The sequence below is a fragment of the Aulonocara stuartgranti genome, assembly GCF_965226115.1.
Source record: "Aulonocara stuartgranti genome assembly, chromosome: 13".
Lineage (NCBI taxonomy): Eukaryota > Metazoa > Chordata > Actinopteri > Cichliformes > Cichlidae > Aulonocara > Aulonocara stuartgranti.
In genome coordinates this window covers 21,976,420-21,998,155 of record NC_138949.1, presented here as the reverse complement: position 1 = coordinate 21,998,155, position 21,736 = coordinate 21,976,420, and the positions used below count along the sequence as shown (strand labels likewise).

General features: G+C 40.7%; 2 protein-coding genes across 3 annotated transcripts; one reads left to right on the top strand and one right to left on the bottom strand.

Moving 5' to 3' along the window:
* Positions 1–56: 56 nt before the first annotated feature.
* Positions 57–13,436, top strand: edrf1 (erythroid differentiation regulatory factor 1; the record flags this gene model as incomplete). Of its 2 annotated transcripts, XM_082556680.1 has the most annotated exons (26): positions 57–133; positions 433–532; positions 1,370–1,578; positions 2,395–2,461; positions 2,548–2,673; positions 3,133–3,257; positions 3,366–3,510; positions 3,625–3,726; positions 3,858–3,979; positions 4,668–4,779; positions 5,755–5,902; positions 5,987–6,098; positions 6,510–6,621; positions 7,365–7,646; positions 7,786–7,857; positions 8,321–8,468; positions 8,566–8,757; positions 8,886–9,086; positions 9,241–9,459; positions 9,579–9,805; positions 9,942–10,100; positions 10,800–10,949; positions 11,212–11,365; positions 11,507–11,622; positions 11,908–12,080; positions 12,520–13,436. In XM_082556680.1, 25 exons carry the CDS (start codon positions 434–436, stop codon positions 12,683–12,685), a joined length of 3,738 nt encoding a protein of 1,245 aa, XP_082412806.1. In that variant the 3' UTR covers positions 12,686–13,436. The 2 variants fall into 2 exon arrangements, with proteins under 2 accessions (XP_082412806.1, XP_082412805.1); XM_082556679.1 differs by lacking the exon at positions 57–133 and having other exon boundaries at positions 425–532; positions 8,563–8,757.
* Positions 13,437–13,891: 455 nt separating this feature from the next.
* Positions 13,892–20,996, bottom strand: dhx32b (DEAH (Asp-Glu-Ala-His) box polypeptide 32b). Its single transcript, XM_082556681.1, has 11 exons — positions 20,588–20,996; positions 20,261–20,454; positions 19,299–19,674; positions 18,951–19,187; positions 18,394–18,487; positions 18,160–18,309; positions 17,263–17,454; positions 17,025–17,165; positions 16,072–16,262; positions 14,859–15,049; positions 13,892–14,278 (listed from the first exon to the last, which is right to left on the bottom strand). Exons 1-11 carry the CDS (start codon positions 20,867–20,869, stop codon positions 14,104–14,106), a joined length of 2,223 nt encoding a protein of 740 aa, XP_082412807.1. The 5' UTR covers positions 20,870–20,996; the 3' UTR covers positions 13,892–14,103.
* Between the last annotated feature and the right edge of the window lie 740 nt (positions 20,997–21,736).

The following is a 21,736-nucleotide window of genomic DNA, read 5'->3' as shown; positions in this document are numbered from 1 at the left end:
GTTTTATTCTTCGAAACAACTGATAAAATTAGTTTTGTAACTCTTTTTGCCTTGAAACAGGAAGTTGTTGTTGGCTTATTGCTAGCGCTTGCGACTGCTCTGTCAATAGACTGGCTGCAGGCTACAGGCTTGTGTAAGTAGTCACGGAGCTAAGAGCTAAACATTAGTCGTTTACAAAGCAAGGAAAACTGTTCGCCTTCGTGTCGTTTAGGTTGAATTAGTCTAGTGAAACTTCCATTTTACAGCTTTACGTGCCAGGGTTTCTTTATCGAGGAGCTAGCTTGTCAAGCTAACTAACTTTGCCAACATGTTGACTTACCTCATTCGTTATTCGACTGATGTATAGACGGTCCACGGCTTGTCGAAGCCATGGACATGTTATTTGTTTATTAAATCGGAGTTGTTTGGTGAATTAGATCTTTGTATGTCCAGTATGAGCGCATCAGCTGGAGACGGAGAGCCTTGCACCCCCTTGGATAATGCAAAGGAAGAAGTCAGTGGTCCTACCTGCACTGGAGACAACAGTAAACATGTAAGTAACTAGTCTGCAAGGATAATCTACCATCTAGTATGTAGTATGTTGTCATGTATAACACTCTTTAATTAGTATTTGAAGTGCTAATGTTGAGTTAGGCTACAGTGGATTTATAGTGCCATCTGTAAACATCCTATAACTTTAGTGAGAGTGGGAAGCAGGTGAAGGAGAGCCTGATGAGGTGGATGAATGCTCTGGAGAGAAGAATGAAGGTCAAGAAAAGCAAGACATAATACATGTGAGTGAATAAGAGCGAGACAGGTGACAGGGGAGCGAGACAGTGTAGATGAAAGGAGTAGAAGTAGTGAAGGTAAAGGATTCCATATGCCTGGGGTCATCATCATCAAGTAACGGACAGTACACAAGGGCATTGAAGAAGTGAGTGCAAACAGGGTGGAGTGGGTGAAGAGGAGTTCCAGGTGTGATTAGTGATAAAAAGGACATCAAAAAGGCCTACAAACCTACTGTGATATATGGTTTGGAGACCGCGACACTGACAAAAATGGCATTTGGGCATTTGCAGGAGAGAGATAGTGGATTTACTGGGCAAAAGATGTTAAATATGGAGCTGGAGGAAAAAAGACAACCAATGAGATTTGTGGAAGCAGTAAAGGAGGAAATGCAGAGAGTTGGTTTGACAGAGTATAATGGTACAGATGGGTTGAAAGGAGGCAGACGATCCACTGTGGTGATCCTAAAAGGGTGCAGCTGACAGAAGAACATCAGTTTGCATACTATACTCATGATAATCAACTGCCAGACATATCCTTATTTAAATGTTACTCTGTCAGTGCTGTCCATTCATTCTCACAAGCTTGATATTGTTATTTTTAGGAATCCTCAATATGCTCAGGCAGCAGTGAAATAAAAAGCCGTGCTGTGGTCAAGTACTGCGCAGCCCCACCACCTACCAGCTATGCCCTCCTGCAGGAAAAGACCGACTTGAAGCTACCTCCTGCCAACTGGCTGAGAGAAAACCCCCAGCTGGGCAGCGCTGGGACCACTATATTAGGATCTAGCAGCAAGAGCAAGCCCTTTTCCAGGTATAATTTAGAAAAGGGGGCACGGGTTTAGTTTTTATGGGAAAGATTGAATTTGAATTGGTGTCGAGCTCATGACTGAGGTAGATAGGCACCACTTTTATCATTACACCAAGTATTAAATCTTTTGCTTAAATGTAATTTGCGAAATGGTTAACTATATGGCAAAAATAACTAAAGAGGGCACAGCATGAGTCAGAACCAAATGCAGTTAAAATTATGGATAGGTACACACTGGACAATGCAAATGCCCAATGTATACTTTGGCTTTCACCACCACTGGTGTGGGTGTGTCTGAATGAAATCATAAGAAACAAGAAATTAAGAAAAAAATGTTAGTTATATCTTATTACCTTATTTAAAAAAAATGGTTTACTTCTCAAGATTACATTTATGAGGATATGCAGCTTTAATACATTCAGTTCTATTTCTTCGAGATGTTGCGACTATGTCTGGATGAGAGAAGAAACTAGGTAAAGTTTCTATTAGCAGCAGATATTCTTTTCCTAATTGTGAAAATCTGCTTAGCAGATCACCTGTGTTACTGGTCCTTATGCACTTGTGGAGACCCATGAAGACTGATACTCTATCCGCAATAAACGAGGTGTGGAATGGAGTATAGCATAGTTGCAAAACTATGGTTCAAACTCACAGTGGAGGACTTTTCACTACATAATTCAAAGTACTAAAACCCCCCAAGCTGCTGCACTTTCATTTAGGATGTGAGTGGGTAAATTATGGATACGCTTGAAGACGAAGACTTTAATTATTGCTATGCAGTTAGTTTGTATTGAGTAAACTGTTTTTCTTCTTTTGCAGTTTTGGGATGGCGTACGAGTTCATCGACTGCATCGGAGATGATGTTGATGTGGTTTCAGACTCAGAGGTTTGTGGAGCTGCTGCAGAGCTATTTCTTTGTTAGCTTCAGAGGCATGCAGTTGATGTTAACAGAATTCTTTTTTTTACCTTCAGAACATCAAGAAGCTTTTGAAAATTCCCTACAGCAAGTCCCATCTGAGTATGGCAGTTCATCGTGTGGGGAGGACTTTGCTTTTAGATGAGCTGGACATTCAAGAGCTTTTCATGAGATCCTCTCAGGTACAGCCGAGCGACACTTTTTAAAATCAAGAGGATATTGCCTCCATTATTAATTTTAACTGTGAAGTAAGGGGCATCTATCAATGTTTAACATAAAAGCTTGATGAATAGGGAGTCCCAATGGATATTTTTCCAGTGATTGATTTATTTATTTTTGTGTTATTTATTTCCTGTTCCTGTTTCAGAGAAAATACATTTTTACAGAACTCTAAAACTGATGTTTTAGATTTAGTAAAAACATTGAGAACATTTCACCCTGTGCAAAATTGATGTGACACAACAGATTAGTTTCGCCCACTGAAATGTGTAAATGCAATTTTTATTTTTATTTTTTTGACAATATGCTGAAGTGAATATTGGCTAGTACCAATATTAAAATTATTATTATTGTTATTAATCATGGTAGTAACTGTTAAGTGAATATATTATTTAACTCTCAATGCAACTTATGTGTTGTAGACAGGAGACTGGACATGGCTGAAGGAGTTTTACCAGCGGCTAATAGATCAGAAGTGGCAGAGAAAAAAGAAGAGTAAAGAGCACTGGTATCAAAAAGCAATCCTGTCAAAGTTTCTCTATTATAGGTGAGGAGTTGGCTTTGCTCGAATAAATGCTGGAGTTGAACGAGAGTTATTCTTCAATCTGATAGTAAAACAACTTTTTTGTTTTCGTTATTGTTTTGTTTCTTGCAGTATAAATGGTGATGGGGCTGCTGAGCCTCAATCAGATGGCCTGAATGAAGGAGAGGAGGACAGTGGTGCTGATGAGTTCAGCTCTTCATGGCCTACAGCCTTCACTAGCACGTCTAATGCAGAAGAATCAGAAGCTCCCAAACAGGTAAGTTAAGCTTTTAGTCATCTCTGGAATTAAATTTTGTATTTGTTCCACATTCAAAAGTATTTTGTGTCACATGAGATGAAATAAAAATGAAGTGTGCTGTTAAATGTGCAGGAAAGTGTTACCGTCGACAGCAGTTTTGCTTTGGGCCAGGTGACCTCTGTTCCTAAAGAGCAAAACCTCCCGACAATCTTCAACGAAGGAGAGAACGGCCAGGTAACACAATCTTTTCATCCTTCCTTAATAGTATAATACTACAGCTAAAAGCACATGCCCTGTGTCTACATGTATCTTCTGATTTTTTTTATTTTTTATTTTTTTACACTTTGATGTCCCTTGCATGACAGGGTTTAAGAAATGACTTTGTACGAAACATCATGTGGACTTTTGAAGACATACACATGTTGGTTGGGTCCAACATGCCTATTTTCGGTGGTGGTCGTTATCCTGCCGTCAGTCTGAGACTCAGGTAGGATTTTAATTCATTGGTTCCTACCCAGGATCTGAAATTAGCACTCGTTAGGAGCTAAATGACAGTGCAGTCATGCATTTTAATTGTATTTCAATTTGATTCTTTTAGCTCCTTCTGGGTATTTGTCTCACCAACATAATGTTAAATTATTCTTATGACATAATGAAACAGTTATGTAATAGGTTGGCATACATTATGTAGGGCAGCGGTCCCCAACCCCCGGGCCTCGGACCGGTACCGGTCCATGACTCGTTTGGTACCGGGCCGCGAGAGTTGAGGCTCAGGTGTGAAATGTGTGGTTTTCAGGGTTTTTATCGGTTTTCAGCGTTATTTTGTTACCGTTTTTATCGTTAACTCAGCTTTCCTGGGTCTTTTCATGTGTGTTATGAATAAATCTTCTTTTTTTCGGTACCAGTACTAGTTTTATTTTGTTGTATTTATCCGCGACACCTTAAAGGCCGGTCCGTGAAAATATTGTCGGGCATAAACCGGTCCGTGGCACATAAAAGGTTGGAGACTGCTGATGTAGGGCATCATAGCATGTAAATATTGTTCCTAGAGTCATCTTTTAATTTAGGATAACTGACTTTAAGAGATGCACCAGCATCATTGGATTCATCCTGCTACATCCTTCCTGCTCAGTCTCAAACATCGAACTCTGTGTTTTGTTTTTGTTTTTTTTCAGGGACAACAATAAACCAATCAACATTCTGACAGGTATCGACTACTGGCTTGATAATCTGATGTGTAACGTCCCAGAACTTGTCATGTGTTTTCACGTTAATGGCATTGTTCAGGTAAGCTAAAATATTTCATACAGTAGCCATGCCTAATAGAAAATCATTAGATAAGATGATGGTACTTGGTACTTACAATTTTAATATTGATTTGTTCATCTGAGTGGTGGCTGCTGGAATAAAGCTATTTACATAATGTGTTTTTGAGAATTTGGGACTATAAGGCTTCATCCAGAAGGAGGAGACTGTAACTCGCTGCGCAGAGATATTTGAAATTGTTCTATACTGTATGTAAGAATATAATACAACAGCACAAGAGACATTAAGGGTGCAGTGGTAAATAAAATCCTGCTTGTCCTTTTGAGATTTAATTTAAGAAGGCCTCCACAGCTTAACAATCAGCAGGCTTATGGCTTCTTTTAATCAATAACACATGTTCATTAATTAAGTTCATTTTGTGTGTCAGGTCTAAGCTGCAAATGTCATTGGGGAGTAAAACACGAACCACAAGCCTAGGCAGTGCCTGTGCCTGTATGTAATGCACTTGGTCGATGTTTCCACCAAGTTTCACTAAAGAGCAGTGTGTACAGCATATATGATCCAATTAGTTTTTGGAGCAAATCTCTGCATAAATTAGTTTTTTAAATCAGGGGAAAAATTGCCCTTAGACTTAGTCTACAAGTTCAAAACGATTTCACATTAAAAGACAAACATGTTGGAATGAAAAATCTGTTAAATGTGATAAGATGATTGGTTTAATTAAAAGGATATGTGTGAATGTAATATAGTGAGAGGAATACATAGTTCAACTTCATGCTTACGCAAGAGGTTCTCCCATATGCAATTGGTGATCCAATTAAATGGTGGTAATCCTTACTGAAACAATTTGCATATTAATTAGGATAAAGTTTTTCTTTGCTTGTGGGAAAAATAAATAAATAAATAAATAAAACAACAAGTATTGTGAGCATAAGCAGTTTGTGCTGTGGTGCTCATGGTGGGAAATTTTCTCATTGTTTTTGATTTTTACTTCAGAAATACGAGATGATAAAAACAGAGGACATCCCTCATCTGGAGAACTCGACTTTCTCCACGAGAGTCGTGAAAGACATCGCCCAAAATGTCCTTTCTTTCCTGAAGTCCAACTGCACTAAGGAGGGTCACACGTACTGGCTTTTCAAAGGTGGGGGGAAAAGTGAGCAGGAATGATCTAAAAGTTGTATTATTTTGAAAAAGTGTTTTCTAAAGTAATTTCTTAAATCCACAGCCAGTGGGAGTGACATTGTGAAGCTTTATGATCTTACAACTCTGTGTGAGGAGGCTGAGGAAGAGAAATATCAGAATCCCTTCACTCTTCCTGTGGCTGTATTATTATACAAGTAAGTATCTAAGACAGACAATACGAGCGGCCTTGTGTTGTAGGAGTCCTGCAGCTGTGAAAAGTGGTTGTAAAGTTTGAAGTGTGGGGGTGGGTGTTTGGATAGCACTGACACCTCACAGCGAGAAGATTCAGGGTGTAAACCAGTTGAATAGATGTGTGGAGTTCGCCTGTTGTCACGTGACTGCAGTTTTTATCCAGGTGCAGTTTAACAGCTGTCATGTTAGTTTGATTTCTTCTAAATTGGCCTGAGATGAGGATGTGAATGACATCTGTCTCTGTGTGATAGCCCTTTGATAAACTGTTGAGCTTTGTAAGGTGTAAATCAAATTAAACCAGTAGTTACCGGGCATGCTAGTACGTCAGTGTGTTCTTGTTGTTTTAACTTTATGTTCATGTGTGTGTGACACAGAGTGGCCAGCAACTTGATGCTAAACGCGCGACAAAACAGAAAGCACTATGGCACAATCAGAACTCTGCTGCTAAACTGTGTCAAACTTCTACATCAAGACAGACATCCTCAGGTAGGTGCAGATTTTCAGACAAATGAGAAAGTCGATACTCTTTCCAAGTTAATAACAGGTTGTTTTACGGTGGCCCTGAAAGGTCAAATGAACTGCAACTTAAGAAAACACCAGCAAAATAGAAAAAATGCTGCAAAAGGTGACAAAGCACAACAGAAGTTGAATAAAACACAAAGGAAGTAGAAAAAACCTGCGATAGACTGGCCACCTGTTCAGGTGTACCCTGCCTCTCGCCCTAAGACAGCTGGGATAGGCTCCATCACCCCCGAGACCCTGAAAAGGATGAGCGGAAGAGAATTGATGGATGGAAGTAGAAAAAACAATGGAAGTGTTTCTGAAGGACTGCACTGAGACACGGTTAAAAGAAGCAGAGGCTTCATGAATGTTGTGAGGGAGAAGAAGTGTGCTTTTGCAGTGTTTTTCTATTCGCTGCTGTTTTCTTAAGTTAAAAATAATATTTAAATTTAATACTAAACACTAACAGTGTGAGCCTCTTAAAATGTGGAGCGATGGACTTGTGGTATAAAGAGGCAAATTTTAGATGACTTTGTCCAACTATTAATGGATCTAAGTCCTTACTATCTTTCTCCTGCTTCTTCTTTGATATTCTTATTTTCGTATGTATGTTCAGACAGTGGAGAAAATGCAATGTGAAACCACTTGACTAACTCTGAGTATGCCATTACTTCGATTTGATTGAACTTGACTTCAGCCCTGATCTCCTCTGTCTTCTGTCTGCTCAGATCATTGCCTCTGCCCACTATATGCTGTCAGAGCTGTTCCAGCTCGACGAGCCTCTTGAAGAAGATGGAGGGGAGTCGCTGCGGGCCGGTGGTTCAGAGGACAGCTACAGTGACGAAGACAGGGAGGAGGAAGAAGAGGAGGATCTGACGGAGGACAGCGATGATGATGGTTCCTACAGTAACTGCTCCAGCCCGCAGGATGATAGCAAAGCGGTGGCTGTGATCCGCTCTGTAGGGGAGCTCTCAGTCCCGGAGAAGTATAGATCCACTCACCAGATCAGAGTGAGTGAATCTGTAAAAGTTTCCACAGCCTTCTTAGCATCGACTGAATGGTGGAAAGTGGAGTACAGAAATAAATATCTTTATATACATACAAACTAATATTTTCTTTTTCTTTTTTTCTTTTTTTAAACTTCTTCAGCCAAGTTGTGCTTTCCCCGTTTCTCAAGACAAGGAAGAGAGATGCAGACTTGTCCTGAGCTATGTGCTTAAGGTGACTTTCTAAATGTTTAATGTGAATGTTTGTTTGCCTGCAGTGCAAAAAAAATGTGACTTTTCAAAAAGTTTGACATTCTCTTCTATATTAAAGGACAAATACACCTACACACATTTACACATCAAAGTCTTCTTGCAGCTCTTGGTTTATAAACTGTTTTGTTAAACTGCCTGAAGTGATCTCAGTGTCTGTTTGGTTTGTCTGATGTTTAAAAATGGGGGGGAAAAGTGTGGTTTTGAAAAGAAGTGAGGTTGTCAGATGTCTGTAGACGGTGTCCCATCTCTGCTACAGACAAGCAGCTTCAGGCTACAATAACTGCTACTGCCTGGATCTGTTATTGGACTGTTGGTGGTCAAGATGCATTATGTATAAAAGTCTAGGTGTCAATTTGGACACGTCGAAACGATATGTTACTAAATTGATTGGATACAGTTTTGTAATGCTGTAACATAATCCACAGGGATTAAAGGCGGTGGATGGCAGCATCAAGAAAGAGAGCGATCTTCCAGCTGCTGACCCCAACACACCCATCCCTCTCAAATATGAAGACAGAAGTGCTACTGGAGCCTGTGCAACTGAGAAAGGCATCTCTCTCCTGCTTGAAAGGGGTAAAAACAACTTATAATACTGCAGAAGAAAACGTGATATAGACAAACATGGTTTTCACTGAGGCTTCCTTTTCCTGTCTTCTTGCTTTTTAAGCAGCAGGTCCCTTGCAAGGGGAGCCGAAGCACACAACACGCTCAGGGATGATCCCCGGCTCCTGGCAGCATCATATGAAGCTGAAACTCTTCTTCAAAGCCTCAAAGGCCTACTACGTCCTCTCTGATGCGGCCACTAACTTGCTGAAGTATGGGCGAGCGTTGCGTTACATCAAGCTATCTCTGCAGTGTTATGGTGAGGTTCTTTAACTGTTTCATAATCAATTAATTGAAACTTAAACTACATTTCTTTGTTGTTTAATTTTAATCTCGACAGTGACAAGTTTCTTCAAAATTGTCTTCTTCCATCCCCTCATCTTCCAGATGCCTATTGTTCAGTGAGCGGTACACTGCACCCACATGTGCTGCTGTTTCACAGCCAGTGCCTGTCTCTGTGTGGGGACATCCAGCTGATGTTGGCTCAAAATGCAAACAACAGAGCAGCTTACCTGGAGGAATACAGCTACCAGACCAAAGAGGACCAGGAGATTCTGCACAGCCTGCACAGAGAGAGCAGCTGCCAGGGTCAGTCTCTAAAGAGAAATTCAGTATATTGATATTCCTGCTGCTATGGTGTGCAGTGTCTTAAATATTTCACTGTCTTCAAAGTCATTCACAATAAATTGTTTAGCAAAATGTCCTAAAAAGTATTCCATTCCTTTTATTCTCTATCTACTAGCCTTCAGCATGGCAACAGACCTAGCGATGGACCCAGAGTACCAGCTGTTTGTTAGCAGCAAGTGCTATGAGGCAGCATATGAACTACTTGTCTCTGAGCCTTTGAAAGATCTTACTTCAGATCAGCTGAGTCAGGTTCTCAAACGACTGGGGAACATACGCAATGAGATGGGAGTCTATTACATGAACCAGGCTGCAGCCATGCAGGCTGAGAAAGAGGGTAAGTTACATTACAGCAAATGCAGTTTGTTTAAAAGAGTACGGCGAGAGTTATTCTTTCTTTTTCTTTTTTTTTTGTAGTATATCACCAGCCTTTTTATTCTCCTGTTCCCCTTCTAGTGAAGAAGTCTGTGTCTGCAGCAGAGCAGGAGATGTGGAAAAAGAGCTTTGGCTTCTTTGAGAAAGGGATGAAGGACTTTGAAGCCATTGGGGACAGCACTAACACAGCCTTACTGCTGTGTAATACTGGCAGGCTGATGAGAATCTGTGCCCAGGCCCACTGTAACCTCTCTGGCGATGAAGGCAGAGGAGAGTTTTCACCTGAAGAGGCTCTTTACTACAACAAGGTGCCACACTGACGTTTTCTTAAATTCTTGATTAAGTGTTCTTACTAACACTCTGCTTTTTTTGTTTTTTTTCAACCATCTGTCTCACTGCATCTTGACTGTGCCTAATCATACTATCTTTGCAATATTACCTCAGGCTATAGACTACTACCTGCAGGCCATGAAAGCATTGGCAAGCAGAGAGAAGCACTCAGCAGTGTGGGACAGTGTAAACTGGGAATTGTCCACTACATACTTCACACTGGCCACCCTTCTGCAGGACTATGCCCCAGTATCCAGGAAGGCCCAGGAACAGGTGGGTTTTAACACATTTGGAGCTAGGTAGAATATTAAGGCTTTAACACATTTTACATTATTAAGGATATCAAAATCGTACTTGCATATATTTTTGGCTAGTTTACACGGTACATGCAATTTATATTCACTGCAGTTCTCCCTCTTTTGCTAATGATGCATGTGTGGACACCTTCCCTTTGTTATCAGATCACTTTGGTCTACTTGTCTGACTTGTAGCCTTTTTGTGTCAGGACCAGCTCTGCGCTGATAAAGGGACACACACTGTGCATGAATTGGGTCAGCAAACACCACACACCCCACTTGAATAATCATTATAGTGAATCTTTGGCTGGAAAATGATTTCAGTCCATTAGTCACTCTTGTTGGTAGCACTTCAGTTTACAGCTTTATCCTTGCTATGCTGAATCTCTCACACTTGCAGCTGAGAAAGAATTCCTCATTTCGCCAAAAAAAGCAAGGACAAGATTTTTTTTTTTTTGGGGGGGGGGTATTTTTGTTTATCTGCTTTGTTTTGTTGTTTGTTTGTTTTTTATGTTTTTATCATATTGTATTATACCTGATATCATCATTTCTCAGCCATGAAAGTAAATAAATATTGTGTTTTAATCATATTTTCATCACATTTACAAGTACATTTTATTTCTTATTTTTCATACACAGTAATTTTTTATTTATCCATTCCTGTTTGTCTTACCAGATTGAGCGAGAGGTGACCGAAGCAATGATGAAGTCTCTCAAGTACTGCGACCTGCAGACTGACTCTGCTCGGCAGCCACTCTACCAGTACAGAGCCGCCACCATCCACCACCGCTTGGCTTCTATGTACCACAGCTGTTTTCGCAATCAGGTGGGAAGTTATGTAAAATTATAGAACAGTAGAAAACCATTCTCCTTTCCAATGTCTTGGATGCTCTTTGTGTTAATAATTGGCATTTATTGGCTCAATGCTTTTTATGCATGCCAAAAATAAAATATGTGACTCTGGGTAAGGAAACGACGTTCACGCTGACTAGAAAAGAACAGAAGTGGGATACGCTGCCTGTCTTTATACTTGTAGCGGTATAATGAGCTGATGGATGTCTGTGTTTCTGGCTGTAATTGTGTGACAGGTGGGGGATGAACACTTGAGAAAGCAGCATCGGAGCTTGGCAGAGCTTCACTACAGCAAGGCTGTCAGTTTATTCCTCAGCCTCAAAGACGCACCCTGCGAGCTGCTCCGCACGTTACTGGAGAGGGTGGCTTTTGCTGAGTTTACGATGGCAGGTGCGCAGCTATTCATTATGATGACTATCACAATGTTGGCTGCAATGTTTTGTTTTATTTTTGTCAGATGAGGGTTGAATTGAAAACCAGTGTTTCTTTTCAAAGCCTCTTTTGATAATTCTTCATGTTGTTTGTCCACAGGTCAGAACAGCAGCACAGCTAAGCTGAAGAGCCTGACTGGGGCAATAGAGATCATGACAGAAACCCGCCATGCTTTCCAGCTGATTCATAAAGAGCTACAGGAGGAGCAGACAGAGGTGAGTTTCACAGTAGCTCATGGAGGATTTTTCCTGGCTCAGGGGTGTGATTTATGCACTTAAGCATACAGCACAGGCAGGGAGTTTCAAATTCCTTATTTAACAAAAATCTAAGTGTTTTCTGACCATTTAATAAATCGAATGAGTGTATATTATGTTAATGAAGCCCCAGTAACCCCATTACAGCTAAATTCTTCTGAGTAGTAAAAATAACTTGGTGGAAATGACTGAATTTGTAAAGCTTTGGTAACATACAGTCTTTTCCTTCTACTTCTTGTTCCATAGTTGAATGAAACAGACTCTGCTGAGTCAGCAGAGTCTTCCGACGTAGCCAATGGCCCAATGGCAGGACTGAACCTCCAGGAAGTGATGAAGTTAATTGGCGTATTTGAGCCCAGTTTCTCCTTCCTGCTCCTGCAGGTGATCAAACTGACGACGACAGCGAAACGTAAACCAAGGTGAGCTCCAGTATGAAAGCTGGTTAGGATATCTACTTAAATTTTACACAGACCTTTATTTTAATATCAGTCTTTAATGTCACTGCCTTATTGCTTACCATCATGAGATGGCAAGAAGCTATTGCTGTAAAACAGCCATAAAATAATAAAAGAAACCCATTGGGACTAGATCAAACTTTTAGGGAAAAGTTCCTGGATTTAATGAAACAAGAAACATTTAAAGGTGATATAATAAAGCTAAAATAGATCATACTCTTTACTGTTTATCACATTGTAATAATTAAGTAGCGGTCCTACCTGACAGTATACGGGTACAGCAACATTTACTATGACTACATGAAATGTATTTAAAAAGGAAAAAACAAGAACAAAAGAGATTAATTGTGAATTTAAGCAACCTTTTCATCTGCCTTTTTGAACTCTTTCATCTTTATTGCAGCAATAAGGACGATGAGCTGCTGAAAACCTATAAGAATGTATACTCCAAGCTGCTTCGTGCTGAGAAAAACGCTCCTCTTGTCAGCCGCGTCGAACTCTACGTTGAGCTCCTGCAGCAGCTGATGCAGCGGACAGGAAGTGACGACACAGGCACACGCAAGCCATAACAAGGAAGACGCTCAAGAATCTGACTCTGCTCTCTGGACCTCGCCGAACTTCCAGGGTACATTTTGGAGAAGACTTGACATCCTCAAAGATGCGATGATATAAAATAATGGCTTGTAGTCACAATAACAGGCAAACACTCAGGCAACCTGTCTTACTCTGAATTACAGTCTCAAGGCTAACTTCACCTCCAGCGCCTTCATCTTTTTCTAACATTTGCATCACAGGTTTTAAACTGTACATTTTTGTGAAGACTTGTAAATTCAGATGCTATTATTTAATTTTATGATGGCTTAGCTAGTTTTAGGTCACTTCTAAAGCTCTTACGCATTTATGACTGTACCAAACATCTAAAATTATTATTATTTTATTTTTATTTTTTTTCTACAGACACAAAAAATGTGATGACAATTTAAAAGCGGTTATTACCAAATGTAAATGCAACACAAAGGAGCTTAAAAATAACAAGCTTAGCAAAATATTCTTTTCAATTTAATTGGCGTTTTTGATATTCAATAATGCCAGTGAAGCTGTGAATAAAATAAACTGATGTGTGACAGGCTTAAATAAGCTAAAACGTGTTATTTGCTTTTCCAAAAACTAGAATGTGCAATAAATTGGAAGCATACAGTGGAAGCTTTAGAGGTTAGTTCGTCCACAGTGCTGTTGAGGGGTTTTTTTTGTTTTGTTTTTTTTTTTTTAATCAGCATGGTTTGCTGTGGGATGATAATAATAAAATGTTTTTGAATTTCATACTGTGATATATTGTTTTCTCTTAAATTGTTGCTTGCTAACGATATGCATTTGACACCAGTTTGCAAAAGTACTGTATCTCTGGGAAAAAAAAAAGTACAGTTTGCTTTGCCATCAAACTAGCCCCTGCAATTTTCAAGGCAGCATGGCACCCTGTGGGTTATGGTCAACCGTCCTTGATGCGCTGTTCAAGCCCACCAAAGAGGTGAAAGATGTTTTCACTGTGGTGTCAGTGAACTGGGTCAGCCCTCTGGTGTCAGCTATATTCACACCAGATGGAGCTGCAGACATGTCCAGACTGCTACTGCAACTCATTAATCAGGCCGGGGACACAGTGCTATCTGTCTGATGGCTGAAGAGAGATGAGGAGGAAGGGAAGTCAGAAAATCTTTAAAGGACTCGATGGCAATGTAAAAAATCTTGAACACGTATAAATGCGAATAATATGGGCTTAAAAAGAGCAATATTTTTATTTCATATATTAGTTCATTTTTTATAGCTATTCAAATATAACATACAAAGACTATATTGGGATTGGGGGTTAGGGCACAGTAACTGTGCCACAAAAAAGTAATACAATTATAGGATTCTTTACTTGATGATCCAGTCTCTTTCTGTACTATATTGTGCAAAAAGTCCCAATAACTTGAAACAGTGGCTCCATCAGTCACTGTATAACACAGCGGTCAGAAGTCTGATCCTCATGGGATTCCTTTTGTGTTGCTGGTGGTTTCTCTTCTTGGTACTGAGAAGCCCCGTGGTTCAAAATGTTTTGCAGGATGTCTTTGCTCTCACTCGATGGTAAGTTGTAGAAAAAGTACTGTGGTGCCATCTGAATGAACCTAACGAAGGAGAGAATATTTTAGTGTTCTGTGCACCGAAAAAAACAACTGTAGACCTTCTAATTTGTGATGAATTTAACTAATGCAAACTTAATTTCAATTTGCAAAGCTGTTTTCGATCTCATTTAGTGCTGAGCGGCACACGCCTTTGTTGGAAAGAAGACTTACGGTGTGTCTGCTCCTCATATTCGAGCTACAGTGAACGGATTTGCACATGCTCGGGATGTGAAACGTAAGACAGCATGAGAAAGGCTATAGAGCTTTCTCTCCCTCCATTAAGCTGCAGCTCCACATTCTTAGAGATCTGTGCAATCCATAATCCCTTCTTCAACTAGCAGATACTTAGAAAGCAGGATTATAGGACCTCCCTCCACAACCAGCATGACCAGTCTGAGCTGAACTAGGCCTTTAAATACATACGGTTCAAAGGGGAAGGGGAATGTGTCCATCTGATTACATTTAAGCCTCCCTCAGAAGGGTGGTCTAAAAAAAAACTGCATCTAGTCATTTATGCAAATGTTAAAGAAGTCAACAAATGAAAATGTTAAAGGAAGGAAATGGAAACAAGGCTGAGACTTACTCCTGTGGTGTTATGTGGGTTACGGTGCGGAGGCAGTTGTCCTCTGAAAAGGAGTGTTCGTGGAACAACACCCACTCAGGCAGGCCCAGCTTGGGACTCTTGGCTCCGTAGCCAGACAGAGGATGGATCTGCGCTATGTGCTTGTGGGTTATAATAAAGTAGTTCCCAGATCCATCCACATCACGTGCCACCTGGGAAAAAGAGTTGGTGCAGGATGTGATTTCATACTTGTCATTTTTACCTTTAAATAATACAGTTTTTAAAAATAAAAACCATAGTAAATGACACACAAAAAAGCTGAATTCACACTCACAATCTGGCAGTCTATATGCAAATATGGAAATAAGTTGAAAGGGAAGGGAAGGTTAAATAAGCAGTGAGTGAAGTCAAATTTAAAGACGAGGAGTTAAACAAGTGCAAGTTCCGAAAGGAGTAGAAGTGTCGGCTGAGAGGTAGACTCTGAGAGCACAAAATACGTGGTGTTTAAAGAGTCTGATGAGGTGTTAAGATTGACAGAAGCTGAAATGTGAGCTCGAGCCAAAGCGACGTGATGAACGCAACTGAAGTGTGTGGTTAGAATTAAAATATAAATACAGCTAAGTTCAATAACTGAAGTTAGTGTGCAAAGAAGCGAAGATGCAAACCAGTGAAGTCTTTAATTAATCAGTCAAAATCTGTATTCAAAGCTGAAGGCAACATGGTGGTAAAGCTGTTGGGGCTAAATAATATAATGATAATGTTTGTCAGCTTTGATTGTTTAAATTAGTCATAAATTATTCAGCATGTCTTTAATCACCTACATGCTAAATAAATGGAAATGCATTAATATTCGAAATGGGCCCCATTCTTTGACCGTTAATTATGGAGACTAAACTCTGAGTGAAATTACACATGATTAAAACACCCTTCATAATGCTGCCATTAGTTCCACTCGGGAGAGTTTAATGTTTTTAAGAGTCTTTAGAAGGACTGTGGGTGTTTGTTGTAAGCAGAGTATTTAAATTCTCACTGCAGATCGAATACAGTTGCTGTGCTTTCTGGGCTGGAATAAAAAACAACAACAAGAAAACAGGATTTCTAACTTAACAGTTTATTCCAATATGGCCGTGTGCATGGATGGGTGCAGGATTCTCCCTACCTGCCTTGTGACCTTGACTCTGAAAAGCAGTAATGAAAATGGGAGGATGGACGCTAATAAATTACATTTTCTGACCTGCATGAAGAAACCCGCTAAGAGGGCTCTCTTAATGTTGACCGCGTTACTTCGGGAACCAAAGGCGGGCACTGAAATGGGCAGCTCGATCCTCTTCAGGGTGTCGGTGAGCTCACTGCGAATCCCGTCGGCCATCAGCAAAGCATTGTGGTCCAGATAGAAGTCTTGACACCACTTCTCTATATTACAGTCTGACAAAACAGGAAGATGGGTTTGGTTTACTGAATCGGTGGCAGTAATTAAACTCTTAAAACTGCCATGTGTTTAGTTTTTCTGCCTACTGTCTAAACCAGGGAAGTCGAGCTCATCTTACACTGTGGTTCAGCCCACTTTGATGTTAAATGGGCCAAACCAGTGAAACACCTCTTTCTGTCAGTGTAAAAAAGTTTAACTACACATTTAATCCCCGCGATATTTTAATATAAGAAAAAGAAGTGCAGTTTCAAAAATAAATCTCACTTTTTCTACTTGATTAAAAAAATGTAATTGTAAGAAATAAATGTGTAATATTACAGAAAAAACATGTCAGCTCATTTTACAGTCTAATAGAAAGCTGTGTTTTACATTTTTATAACTTTTTATAATTTTATATTTTATATTATTCATAACTTTTACTGTGAACCCACTGTAAAAATCCCAAATTTCTATAGTAGATGGTAAAAACACCAGGATCTTTCTGTTATTTATTTGTTTATCTGTTACTTATTTACTTTAGTGTTGTATAAACTGCCATGTAGGAAAAGCTGTAAAACTTATATAAATGCAATAAAAAGTCTAAAATTCATGTCCTTCCTCACATGCTCCAAGAATGTTCAGTGGGCCAGAATGGAATCTTTGGCGAGCTGATTTTGGCCCCTGGACCTTATGTTTGACACCGTTGGTCTAAACTGTAGGAAACTTATCACTGGTATAAACATTATGAGATTGTGCGTGGCGATGCTCTGCTCACTCACATGGATCCTGCTGGCACTGTTTAAAGGCCTTGTAGATATTAATCAGGGTGAAGTGGTCTCCCTCTGGGTGCTGGAACTTCATATAGCACTGGGTCGCCTCTGGTTTCAGCTCCACAGAAGGAGCCATGAAGCAAGATGGCGCTAAAAGAATCCAAAAAAAAAAAGCAAAGCACGGTTTTGTAGATCTACATGACTCTTTATAGCATATTTGTGCTAAACAGCCACACAGTCACATTACCTGATAGCATAGCAGCAATGATGACCACCTCGCTGACGCAGTCAAACTCACAGGAGGCGAGCACGGTCTTTGCCATCTGTGGCTCCAATGAGAACTCAGACATGATGATGCCCATCTCAGACAGGTTGCCGTCATTATCCAGAGCTGCTAGGTAGTCGAGCTCCTCCAAAGCCTGCATGAGGCCTGCAGGATCTGGGTTGGACAGGGTTTTGGATTAAGCACCATAAAAAAAACATATGAGATAATTAATTACATTGAAATACATGTTGAGTAAAAGTGTTGTGTGCCATTTTTTCATGCCGTCCAAATAGTAATCCAAAGCACCAGGACAGCCCCCCACAGTGGACTGGCACCCCAGTGGGAATGCTTGGAGTGAATGGGCAGCAGCAGATTAGGATTTTATAATCCTCACCAACATCTGCCATGTATCACTATGCAAAATAAAGCTGTTTATTTATTTTTTATTTTCTTTTTTAAACAAATGCGTTTTTTCCCCTATAGAAATACAAACACAGACCTCAAGACAAAATGAGAGGAAGGGAAAAATTATGAAACCACAGCTGTCTATTATCTTGTGTTGTCCTTCATACCAACTCCGCCATGTCTGTGCTCTAATCAGCTAATGTGAGGCTCAGTGTCTGTGTGTTTATGTGTTTGTGGGGGTGAATAAATCCGGGGGAACAAAAGCAAACGAAAGCAGGTCAGCTCTAAAAGGATGCACGCAGAACAGGAGCTGTCAGTTTAGCTGAAGCACGGCTCACTGCCCTCCAATACAAAAAGTTCCTGTGTGCTGGAACAAAAGGCAAAGAACTGAATGAACCGGATTTTTAATTAAGTTAGGGAACAATGGTTCAGACAAAAATCAGTTTTTCTACAGTGATTTTATGCAGATCTCACCTGGTCTGTCTATGAATTCGCAGTGACCCAGTCCGGCGATCTCCATCCTTTTCAAGAACAGCACAGTGGATGTGATGTCAGACTCCACAATATGCGGGCGTATCTGAGTAGGAAGTTGTCTATCCGTTGGATAGAGACGGAAACACTTGCCTACAGGAAGCAAACATCATTTTTTAGATGGGACAGCTGCAGTGAAGTAGCAGCCACAGATTTTGTAGCATTTTAACTTCTCACCTGCCGGACCTGCCAGTTGCCTTCGACTCTCGGTTTGACCGGTGCTGATAGGCTGAATGATGACTGAGTTTGTTCTGATCCTGGGGTTGTAGACCTACAACAGCACAGCGGGCTGTTGACCTTGATTTACGTTAACTAAGCTACATTTTGATGGCAAATATTTTCACCCCAAATAACACAGAAATATCTAGAAAATAATTTGAGAAAGACTGATGATTTAAATTGTTATCTTTACATAACACTGACAAGAGGCTAAAATTAAAACTTGACTTATTGTCTCTATTGTGTTGTGCTATAATATAAGATGTACCTTGTTTTCCAGACCAAAGCTTAAGCTTTAACATTTTTTTGTGAGACTTCAGAATATCGGTTTTTCTCTCATTTTCTTTCTGCATAGGAAGTCCCATACAATGCATTCAAATCTCTGCTTTTTCAACACATGAAACTCTCTAATTAATCAGCAACTGGGTCTCTGCATCAGCGATGTAATTTTTAACCCTGGAAATCAGCCTTCATGTAAGTGCTGATTTAAATAATGCAAATAACAACCAACTTACATATCTTTTCTCAAGCCCGGCATCAATAACAAAGCTTATCGAGCTAACAGGCCAGAAAAAGTCCTCATTTGGGCTTGAACTGAGGAACACTCGGCGGGTCTGGCTGGTTTCCTCTTCCCCCAGGACAGGCAGACTCCCAGGCTGCCCAGGGTGCACAGCTATTGGCAGTAGCTCACCCAGATCGATGGGTAAGCTCTTCCTCTCGTGGGACAGGATGTTGTGGGCCAGATCTATCTCCTGGTAGAGAGTTAACAAAAAGGAAAATCAGAGAAAGACGTGCATTAGTTTCAGGCTTCTGAATCTACTGGTCATGCGGTGATGTTTTGGGTTTTTTGGGTTTTTTTTTACCTGCGTTGTCACCAAAAACACAACCACATCCCCCTTCTCTCTGGAGCGATGGATCTCCAGCACGAGACGGAGAGCAGAGCAGAAATAGCCGTCGCCTGTGCTGCTGTACACCACCTCCCCTGCACCCGGGGTCTCCAGGTGAATCAAACGCGCTGCCGACCCGGTAAAGTGGGCCAGGTGCTTGGGGCTGGGTGGGAAAGCTGTAAGGAGGACCACACGGAGCTCTGGCCTCTGCAGGACGATGTCCTTCAGCAGACCCAGGAGAACATCAGTGGCTACAGTCCTCTGGTGGGCCTGATCCACGACCACAACACCGTAGTGTGCGAGCAAAGGGTCTGACATCATCTCCCTCAGAAGCATGTCATCCGTGCAGTATCTTTAAAAGGCCATAAAATGATGCTTGACATTAGGAAAGAGCAAGTAAATGTACGCACAGGCACACTGTATCTATTTTGATATAGCATGAAATTAATCTTTTCTATAATGTAAGCCTGCATGCTTAAACCAGTATGTTAAAAGAAAATCCATTCAGCATCCCTGAAGGTGGCAACTTAATGAAAAACACTTTGTCTACACTTCAGCTTTGCTGCCATTAGTGTAATTTACTCTAATAATTAGTCTGAGAAGGGGGATCCTTGCCGGGTGCCTGTTTATCTTGTCTCCCTCCCCTTAATGTGCTTAGTTTCATTGTTTCCTGGCTAACCTATGAGGGACCCACATGAGGGAGTGTGACATATGGGGAGACGGGGAGACAGGGAGTCGGGCAGCTGTGGACGAACTGCTGAAAAGAGCCTCTCAAGCCTTTTGTTCACCTCCCCTTTGAGAAGAAGAAAAGGCGGGGTGATTTAGCTTTGTGTGTCATGACCGTGCATTACTATAGCCGCCATGCTGAGAGAAAGACTCTGAGAAAGAAACATTGGATGTATAAAGTGGGAAACGTAGGAAGTGCTGCTGTACCACACCTGAGGACTGTGTCAGTAGTGCAGCAACTTTCAAGAGGGATGCTGTACCCAACTTCGTGACCGATGTTGACATCCATCTCGTCAGCCACTCTGAGGGCGAGATCTACAGCCTGTTGTGCATGTATCTGGGTACAAACCACCATGCCGTGCTGGAACTGGACTGACAGGCAGAATTCAGCACACCACTGAGGTATCTGTTTCAGAGTAAGATCAACAAGACAAATTGCTTACATTACAGATGCTTCCAGAAAAATGACTTAAATGTCTTGCTGTAAAAAAAAGAAAAACCATCCAGTGCTGAAGTGTTGAATACCCCACAGTACTCACTTGAGAGCTCCTTCCAGTTTTGGCAGAGCCACTGACAACAACAAACTGTTCTTTGGCCAAAGTGTCCATGAATTCACACTTTGCTTTCCACACTGGCAGTTCCTTCCTTTCTTTCAGCAGTTTGTAAAACCTGGAGGAATAAGGCAGTCCATCAAACTGATTAAGCTCCAAGATGTCGTCATATTCTTTGTCTCCTTCGTTCAAAGCTCCTGTGTCTGAACAACAGGGTGATTTCCCCTCTAAATAGTCCGCTCCAGTTAAAGTTGTAACGTCCTGCGCCATCACAACTAGGCTCCGGGTCTGTCAGGTTTACACTTCATTTACAGAGCCACAGAAATTGAGTTTGTAGGTCTCCAGCTCTCAGTAAACTGTTGGACAGCACTCAGCCCGCCTCCGCAAGTGAAGCCAAATGAAAGGCTCACCAGGCGGCCAGCCCAGTGTTGTCATGTGGCCACTAATCTCACAGAAGTGCGGACACCAACAGATGACACACACACACACACACACACACACACACACACACACACACACACACACACACACACACACACACACACACAGAGATCTGTGGGCAGAGATTCAGAGTGGTCTGGTGTTTACAATGAAATCTGGCTGCGACACAAAGATCACAACTTGTGCACAGTTTAAAATGCATTTATTTATCAACTGTGGTGTAATTTAGAAATTGATTTCATCAGTGGTCATCCTACTCAAATTAAATGAACAAAAGTGCCATCAAATGAAGAACCGTAAGCAGTCAGCCCTACTTCTGTCAAATCTACTGTCTCATATTGTTAAAACTGCACTAACTGTAAGGAAAAGCACTACAAATTATTAAGATAAAATGTTAAAAAAGATCTTTGAAATATGGGTCTAATGATTTGGATCACTGCTATTTGTCATTTGGCTTTAATCTTTAACTTCTTGAAAGGCAACCAACCAATCAACTGAAAAAAATCTTTAATAAACCACATCTAATTATTTTAGCTACATTTTACATACATGAAATGACATTTCTACAAAGATCAACACTGCAGTCAGCATTTAAATAGGTCCAAACTTTTCAAATTAAAAGAAAACAAATTTATATATCAGACAAAAAAGGAAATTTGAGGAGCTAGACCCCCCCCCCCCCCAGCAACCTCGGTG

Coding starts and splice junctions, on each gene's coding strand:
- dhx32b (XM_082556681.1), bottom strand. CDS start 20,869: ATGGCGCAGGACGTTACAACTTTAACTGGAGCGGACTATTTAGAGGGG. Junction 20,455..20,587: donor AAACTGGAAGGAGCTCTCAA/GTGAGTACTGTG, acceptor ACTCTGAAACAG/ATACCTCAGTGGTGTGCTGA. Junction 18,488..18,950: donor CCGGGCTTGAGAAAAGATAT/GTAAGTTGGTTG, acceptor GTGCTGTTGTAG/GTCTACAACCCCAGGATCAG.